At 43.3% G+C, this 9,552-nt stretch overlaps 1 protein-coding gene across 1 annotated transcript in view; it reads right to left on the bottom strand.

Annotated features, from left to right (window-relative positions):
- Nucleotides 1-465: 465 nt before the first annotated feature.
- The window catches only part of comp (cartilage oligomeric matrix protein), a 48,642-nt gene continuing 39,555 nt past the window's right edge, over nt 466-9,552 (bottom strand). Inside the window, exons 17-20 of the mRNA XM_063032188.1 lie at nt 3,410-3,606; nt 1,305-1,477; nt 898-1,037; nt 466-601 (exon numbers count right to left, since the gene is read on the bottom strand). Of these exons, the coding sequence (XP_062888258.1) occupies nt 555-601; nt 898-1,037; nt 1,305-1,477; nt 3,410-3,606 (557 nt within the window). The 3' untranslated portion in view covers nt 466-554. The remainder of the gene's footprint in view (nt 602-897; nt 1,038-1,304; nt 1,478-3,409; nt 3,607-9,552) is intronic.

Here is a 9,552-nt window from a genome sequence, read left to right as displayed (position 1 = left end):
AATAGGGGGCTTAGGAAAAATCTATTATGTCTGGCAGTAGATTAAATATAAGAGATTTAAAATCTGCACCAAAAAAATCTCAGGCAGGAGATGAGAATGTTTTTCCATTTGGCTATTAGGAATTAAGAATCATCTGAAAAAGTGGAAGCTGAGTTTATTAATTATTGTAAAAAGGAGTTGAACAGATGAAGAAACTATTGGGTTATGTACAAAGGCAGTGGTGTGGAGTAAGCACTATTGCTCTTTGGAACAGTATGTTAGGTAAGAATGGCCTCACATGCACTATAAATTTCTACATATCCACCTTGATCACTGAGCAGAAATTCTGGTTATAAACTGTTCCTCTTTGCATTGTCCTGCTCACACGTTGCACTACTGTTGCCAAACGCCCCTTCTGATTGGATGGAATCAACTGATGAGAGAATCAAAGAGCCGGATCAATAATCAGCCAGCCTTCATCCCAGATCTGATGTTTACCACCATTCCAGATACAATGAGTGATTGTCACTTGTCAGGGTTAAAGGGTCAAAGGTTCAGCAGTTCAGCGGTCACTTTCAAATCTGCGACTGAAATGCTGGTTGGAAATCTTCTGGAATTGTATCTGAGGAGAAAAAGTGAAGCAGTTTGTGTAAGTTGAAGGTGGTGGATGTTGAGTTTTTTAGAACATAGAATTCCAAAGTTCACCTAACAGAACTTTAGGAATATTCCAGCTCTCCAGCCCAAAGATAACAGCCTTGTTTCCCTTATTACCGTGGACTTTTTTCCAGTTTTACTGTCATCTGCAAAATTCACCCATTTAATGCTTTTAAACGATATCATAATTCCCCATGGCTACATACCTTCGTTACACTCCCTCCCTTGTCATTTCATGTCTGTATCCCCACACTCTCCCCTTACCATTGCAACGATAGCGTAGATTTGCCCAAATTATATTTTCCTGGGAGAAGCAGAAGACTCCAAGTCTTCCTCCGCGCATTGTGGTGTCGATGATCACCCTGGAATCTGCCACGATCTCCGGCCCCTCGTAGAGCCGCACCCTGGGAGAGGTGGGGGGGGGGAACAAAAAACGCGGATAAATGAGACTATCACCTATTTCCTGTTGTCTCCTTGTCGCTGAACCCTGGGAAAGATCATGACCCACAACATCAGGGTACTGCAGGAAGACGTGACCTAGACAAAGTCCCAATCCAGATGTGACACACCTGACATCCCAGCCCAGGGGAGATGTAACCCAAATGCTGTCTCTGCCCCAGGGGAGATGTAACCTAGCTGATGTCCCTACCTTTGAGGGTGATGTGACCCACCTGATGTACCCAATCTGTGGCCGGTGCTGCAGGAACCAGCGATACGACGTATTGTCTTTCCAGCCAGTGTTCTTAGGATCTTTCCACAGGAGGCGGACCTGGTCAGTGGTGTCTCCTGTGTGCCAGAGTGCATTCCGCAAGTGTTGTCCTGGACCAGTCTGCGATTTCACTGCCTGTTTACAGGAGTTTGAGATATCCAGTCAGTACAGAAACTGATTGCTTTTACCGAGGATACTTTACGTAGCGTGCATATTGTTTCCACGTTCTCCCTGTGACTGCATGTATTTCTTTTGAGAGCTCCAGTTTTTCTCCCTCATTTCAAAGGTCTAGAGTTTGTAGGATAATTGGCCACTGTAAATCATCCTTAATGTATAGATGAATGGTAAACAGTTATCTGGGGGAGTTGGTGTGGTGTGGGAAGGATAAAATTTGATCTCTAGGATTAGCGAAGCTGGGTGACAATGGTCAGTATGAGTACGATGGGCCAAAGGGCCGTTTTCTGTGCTTTATGATTCAATGATTGCATGTAGAAGAAGAAAGCATCCACTTTGTCAGTAAAATAAGTCAATAAAAAAGTATATAAAACAATTTTTCAAATGCAGAGAATTTATACATGGATATTGAAGAGAACAGGGTGCCTATCAGCAGGCAGAAAGTCTACCATCTTGGTTTCTTTTACACCAGTCTCAGTGAGAGCAGAACAACCCCCCCCCCCCCCAGTAGATGTACTATTAATGTGTTTATTACACAGATGCATGGGTTTGTGTGTTGAGATCTATAGGGAATCTGCAGGGATCCAGTTATGCTCCTCTAGTTATGTACCTTAGTAACCTATGGATCCCACATCACCTCCTAGCCACTTAACTGACTGTAATGTTCTGACTCAGTCCTTTATCGTTGTCTGTTAGTGAGAAGGTTTCTGCTGCCACAGGCATGGTGTGTCTGTGTTGCAGGAAAGTTTTTCTTCCTCTTCCCAGGCTCACAACCTAGAAAGTGTTTAAAATTTTAATCTCAACTAAGGTATTTAATTACAAGAATTTCTCATAGGGTATACACTCAGTGGCTATTTAATAATGTGCCTAATACAGTGACCACTGAGTATGAGTTCATGGTCTTCTGCTGCTGTAGCCCATCCACTTCAAGGTTCAAGGCGCTGTGCGTTCAGAGATGCTCTTCTGCACACCACTCTTGTGATAAGTGGTGATTTAAGTTGCTGTTGCCTCCCTGCCCACTTGAACCAGGCTGGGCATCCTACTTTGACCCCTCTCATTAACAAGGCATTTTCACCCACAGAACTGCTGCTCACTGGATTTTTATTTGTTTATTTTGTTTTGCATGCCATCCTCTGTAAACTCAAGACTGCCAGAAGATTAACAGTTTCTGAGATATACAATCCACCTCATCTGGCATCAACAGACAGTCCACAGTCAAAGTCACTTAGATCACATTTCTTCCCTATTCTGATGTTTGGTCTGAGTAACAACAGAACCTCTTGACCATGCCTGCATGCTTTTATGCATTGAGTTACTGCCACATGATTGGCCGAATAGATATTTGCATTAACGAGCAGGTATACCTAAAAAGTGGCCACTGAGTGCATATCCTTCCTTAGGTAGGGATTGCAGACAATGTTCCAGATGCTTTCTCAGCAGTGACCCTATAGAAGTGAATCAGGGCTATTCTACTCTTGCATTCAAATTTTCTTGCAACAAGGACCAACACTTACTTTTCTCATTGCTTGCTGTATCTGCATGTTAACTTCCAGTGAGTTGCACACAAGGATGCCCAATCCTCTCTGCACCAAAAACATGTAGCAAAGACTATCAAGCCACCATAACTGTGTTGATTCCCAAGAGAAGCTTTCAGGGGACAGTTTGAGGAGATTAAGATGTGGGATGATAGCGGTGGGGTGAAAGGAGAGGTGATACAGGATTGCAGAAGAAACTGGTGTGGTACAGAGTAGAATGTACTGAGCAAGGGGCCAACAGTGCAGAGTGGGATATTGGAACTCTGAGGAGAAGAAGGGACAGAGTGAAGAATGGTACAGAGTGCTGATGATGTGCTGAGTAGGTGATACAGGGTTGTGAGATGAGGACATTGCATACCTTGAGCTGGATCCCAGGCTCGGCCACAGCACGGAAAGGATTTGCCTGCCAGTAGGTTTGTTCTGTCTGTTTCCACATGACCACATAGAAGCTGGAGCTGTCCTGATAGCCAAAGATAAATCCAGCATAATCGTCATCTGTCACCGTGTTAACGTGAAACGTTCCTTCAAAGTCCACACCATTAAAAGCTGTGTACCCTGTGGAGGAAGGACAGGCTGCTTATAAAGAAGAACGGGCAACGTGAATGTTCATGAGAAAAAGAAGCCCTTCAGACATATGCTGTCACATATTAGGATCGTGGCTGAACTTTCTCAGCTGCCCATTCTTGCCAAGTACACTCACAATCCCAAAACCTGCTGATCTCAGCCTTGAATTTAATGAAATAAGGACTCAGCCCTTCAAGGCAGGGAGTTCCAAAGATTCACAGACTTCTGGATAAATGAATTTCCTCTCACATAGAACACCGCCTACAGATCTGCAAACAGATGGTCATGATTATATCATATGAGGAAGCCTTGAATGCCCTCTTCCCAAAAATGGGAGCTGAGCTGTTGGTCTGGCGTCTATCAAAGTTTCAGAAGTGATACTGTTTGCTCTGGAGGACTTGTTGGAAAGATGTACACAAGGTTCACAGATTATTTCCTGAGATGATCAGCTTTTCTGATGCAGACTGACCCCTTTGCTTCATGCTTATAAAGGTGATCTTACTGAAATGTACAAAAAAATTTTTAAGATAGCCTTGACAGTAGATTGGGGATGAAATTTCCCTTAATGGGGTGTCTAGAACCAGAGGTTGGAGCTTCAAAATAAAACTGGCCATTGAGGAAAGAGATGAGAAAAATAAATTCTCTTTATGTAGAAGGTGGTGAATCTTTAGAATTGTCTGTCCAAGAGAACTGTGGAAGCTCAGTCACTGAGTATAATCAAGGCAGATGAATAGATTTTAGGTTATTAAGGGCTGAATATATATGCAATTAGTACTGGAAAGTGGTTCTAAGATTACAAGGTCAGCCATGATCTGAACAGATGCCAGAGCAGACATGAGGAACTGATGGCCCACTTCTACCTTTTAGACCATATGACCATAAAATATAGAAAATTCAGCCCATCAAATCTGCTCCACCATTCATCATGGCTAAATTATCATTCCTCTCAACACCATTCTCCTGCCTTCTCCATATAACCTTTGACACCCTGACTAATCAAGAACCTACCAACCTCCACTTTACACTCAATGACTTGGCCTCCAGAGCCATCTCTGGCAATGATTTCTACAGATTCACCGCCCTCTGGCTAAAGAAATTCCTTCTTATCTCTGTTCTAAAGTGACAACCTTCTATTCTAAGGCTGTTCCCTCTGGTCCTAGACTCCCCTACTATAGGAAACATCCTCTCCACATCCACACTATCTAGGCCTTTCAATATATGATAGGTTTCAATGATATCTATCTATCTCTCTATCTCTCTATCTCTCTATCTCCCTATCTCTCTATCTCTCTATCTCTATCTCTATCTCTATCTCTATCTCTATCTCTATCTCTCTCTCTCTCTCTCTCTCTCTCCTCTCTCTCCTCTCTCTCCTCTCTCTCCTCTCTCTTCTCTCTCTCCTCTCCCCCCCACTCTCTCTCAAGTACAGGCTCAGAGCCATGAAACCCACCCCGTACGTTAACTCAGTCTTTTCTCATGAACCTCCTCTGGATCCTCTCCAGTGCTAGCATATGTTTTCTTAGACGAGGACTAAAACTGCTCACCATACTCCAAATGCAGTCTGACCAATGCCTTATAAATCCTCAGTATTACATTCTTGATTTTATATTCTGCTCCTCTCGAAATGAATGCTAGCATTGTATTTGCCTTCCTTACCACTGACTCAAATTGTAAGTTAACCTTTAGGGAATCTTGCATGAGGAATCCCAAGCCCTTTGTGCCACTGATTTCTGAATTTTCATCCCATTTAGAAAGTAGTCTACACCTTTTTTCCTTCTACCAAAGTGCATGACCTAATATCCCTAATCATTCCCTGTCTATCCAAATATATATATATATCCAGTTCCTTAGAATACCTTCCAATAACTTTCCCGCTACTGATGTCAGGCTCACGGGCCTATAATTAAAAGACATAGAACACTAGGGCAAAGAAACAGGCCTATTTGGCCCAAATAGTCCATACTGAACAATTTATCTGTCTAGTCCATTGACTCCACCTAGACCACAGCCCTCCATACCCCTCCTATCCATGTACCTATCCAAATTTCTCTTAAACGTTGAAATTCAACCCACATCAACCACTTCCACTGGCAGTTAGTTCCACACTCTCACCAGCCTCTGAGTGAAGAAATTGCCTCTCATGTTCCCCTTAAACATTTCACCTTTCACCCTTAACCCATAACATCTAGTTCTAATCTCACACAACCTTAGCGGAAAAAAGTCTGCTTGCATTTACCCTATTGATAACCCTCATAATTTAATGTATCTCTATTAAATCTCCCCTCATTCTCATACACTCTGGAGAATAAAGTCCTAAACTTTTCAACCTTTCCCTATAACTCAGGTCCTCAAGTCCTGGGAACATCCTTGTAAGTTTTCTCTGCACTCTTTCAATCTTATTGACTTCTTTCCTGACCAAAACTGCACACAATACTCCAAATTAGGCTTCACCAATGTTTCACACAAGTTCAACATAACATCCCAACTCCTGTACTCATACTTTGGTTTATGAAGGCCAATGTGCCAAAAGCTTTATTTAAGACCCTATCTACCTGTGACACCACTTTCAATGAATTATGAACCTGTATTCCCAGATCCCTCTGTTCTAGCACACTCCTCAGTGCCCTACTGTTCTACAACAGTTCTATAAGGTTCTATAAAACCTGCCCTGGTAGGTCATCCCAAAGTGCAACACCTCACACTTGTCTGCATTAAATTCCAATCCATCTGTCATTTTCACAGCTGGTCCAGATCTCTCTGCAAGCTTTAATAGTCTTCCTCGCTGCCCACTACTCCCCCAATCTTGGTGTCATCTGCAAATCTGCTGATCCAGTTTACTACAATGTCATCCGGATGGTCGATATAAATGACAAGAAACAGTGATCCCAGCACTGAGCTCTGCTGCAGTCCACTAGTCAGAGGAAACCATCCACTGCTACTCTAGCACCTGCCGTCAAGACAATATCCAATCCAATTTACTACCTCATTTTGAATGACAAGCAATTGAACCTTCTCGACCGACCTCTCATGTGGGACCTTGTCAAAGGCTTTGCTAACGCCCAGATAGACAGCATCCATTGCCTTGCCTTCATCACCTTTCCTGGTAACTTCCTCAAAAAACTTTAAGATTGGTTAGCCATGACCCATTATGCACAAAGCCATATTGGCTATCCCTTATCAGTCCCTGTTTTATATCCAGTCCCTTAGAATACCTTCCAATAACTTCCCCAGTACAGATGTCAGGCTCACCAGCCTATAATCTCCTGGTTTATCCTTAAAGCCTTTCTTAAACAACAGATCAACATTAGCTATTCTCCAATCTTATCACTCTGCAGGAACATTGTATCATTTCTTAATGCATGCATTTCTAAATTTCTAAATGACATATATGGAGGAATCTAAGGTGGGGGCTTATATGGGAGGCAGGGTTTGAGGGTCGGCACAACATTGTGGGCCGAAGGGCCTGTACTGTGCTGTACTATTCTATGTTCTATTTTCTATAAACGAGGACCGAATGCCCTCATAATCTAATCCTCTGGCACCTCACCCTTGATAAGGATGTTTTAAGTATCTCCGCTGGGGCCTCTGCAACTTCTGCACCATCCACTCTAATTTTCCTCAAGATAGCCAACACCTTCTCCTCTGTAATCTCTATATGGTCCATTATGCTACCTCTGCTTTGGCTCACTGCTTTAGACTCAGTGTCCGTCTCCCGAGTAAATACAGATACAAAAAAATACATTTGAGATCTCCCCCATCTATTTTAGCTCCACGGATAGATGACCACTCTGATTTCCAGAGGATGAATTTTGTCCTGTAGGAGCCCTTAGGGTTCTCCTTCACCTTGTCTGCTAGAACAACCTCATGTCTCCTTTAAGCCCTCCTGATTTCCTTCTTAAGTGTTCTCTTGCATTTCTTATACTCCTCAAGTACCTCATTTGCTCCTTCCTACCTTTGCCCGCTATGCACCTCCTTCTTTTTCTTAACCAGGACCTCAATATCTCTCAAAGATCAAGGTTCCTTATACCTGTTGTCCTTGTTTTTTATTCTGACAAGAACATACAGACTCTACTTTCAAAATTTCACTTTTGACAGCCTCCCACTTACCAAGTACACCTTTGCCAGAAAACAATCTGTTCCTATATTCACACTTGCAACATCCTTTCTGACACCACCGCAATTGCCCTTTCTCCAAATTAGAGTCTGAACCTAGGGACTAGATCTAACCTTCTCCATAATTATGTTGAAACTAATGGCTTTATAATCACTAGATGCAAAATGTTCTCCTACGCAAATTTCTTACACCTGCCCTGTCTCATTCCCTAACTGGAGATCGAGTATCACAGTCCCTCTAGCTGGGACTTTTACATACTGATTAAGGAAACTTTCCTGAACACATTTGACAAACTCTATCCTATCCAACCCTGTTACAGTATAGGATTCCCAGTCAATATGTGGAAAGTTAAAATCATCTACAATCACAACTTTATGTTCCTTGCAACAGCCTGTGATCTCTACAAATTGCCCCTCTAAATCCAGCAGGCTGTTGGGTGGTTTATATTATAACCACGTTAATGCGGTCATCCCTTCCTTGTTCCTCAGTTCCACCCATAAACCCTCAGTAGAAGATATCTCCAGTCTGTTTTGTCTGAGCACTGCCATGAGAATTTCCCTGACTAGTAATGTCACCCTCCCCCTTTAATCGCTCCCACTCTATTATGTCTAAAGGAACAGAACCCTGGAACACTGAGCTGCCCTCTCCTGCAACCAAGTCTCACTAATGGCTACAGTGTCATAATTCCACATGCTAAACTCATTCGCCTTTCCTACAATACTCCTTGCATTGAAATATACACAATCAGAACATTAGTCCCACCATACTCAACGTTTCAATTCCTGACTTTGTATGTAGTCATATCAATACCTTGTCTCACAACCTCTCCACTTTCTGCTCTGGCACGCTGGTTCCATCCCCCAGCAACTCAGGTTTAAACCACCTCTTCCCCCCCACCCCCCATGCAGCACTAGCAAACCCCTCCCACAAGGATAGTAGTCCCCCTCCAGTTCAGCTGCAAACTGCCCCTTCTGTGCGGATCCCACCTTCCCTTGAAGAAAACCCAATGATCCAAACATCTGGAGCCCTCGCTCCTGCACCATCTCCTATTTTTGGCCTCAGTCACACAAGGCACAGGTCACGATCCTGAGATCACACCCCTGGAGGTCTTGTCCTTTAACTTAGCGCACAATTCCCCAAACTCACTTTGCAGGACCTCGTCACCCATCCTACCCATGTCAATGCTACTAACATTGACCACGATCTCTGGCTGCTCACCCTCTAACTCAAGAATGCTGTGGACTCGATCCGAGATGTCCCTGATCCTGGCACCGTGGAGACAACATATCAACCAGGAATATCATCCTTGTCCGTAGAACCAATTGTTTGTTTCATTAATGAGTGAATCCCTTATCACTACAGTTCACTTCTCCCCACCCCCAACCCTCCTGAGCCACAGAGTTCGACTCAGTGCCAAAGAATAATATTTCTTCTTTGGGATGTATCCATCCTGCACCTTCCGAATTGCTTCCAGAAACTCCTGTCATTCCTGCTACTGTCCCCTTCCAATCAACTCTGGCCAGTTCCACTCTCATTGTACTACTGACACATCTGATTTTAGCTCTCATCAAACTGCAGGGTGAACGTTATCATATTATGATCACTGTCTCCTAAGAGTTCCTTTACCTTAAGCTCCCTAATGAAATCTGGTCATTACACAACACCCAAATCCGAATTGCCTTTTACTTAGAGGACACAACCACAAGCTGCTCTAAAAAGCTGTCTCATAGGCATTCTACAAATTCCCTCTCTTGGGGTCCAGCACCAACCTGATTCTCCCATTTTACCCGTATATTGAAAGTCTCCCATGACTATCAGAACAT

Source organism: Mobula hypostoma, chromosome 24, assembly GCF_963921235.1.
Source record: "Mobula hypostoma chromosome 24, sMobHyp1.1, whole genome shotgun sequence".
Classification (NCBI taxonomy): Eukaryota; Metazoa; Chordata; class Chondrichthyes; order Myliobatiformes; family Myliobatidae; genus Mobula; species Mobula hypostoma.
The sequence above is the reverse complement of the archived record's forward strand: the minus strand, read 5'-3'. Positions and strand labels throughout refer to the sequence as shown.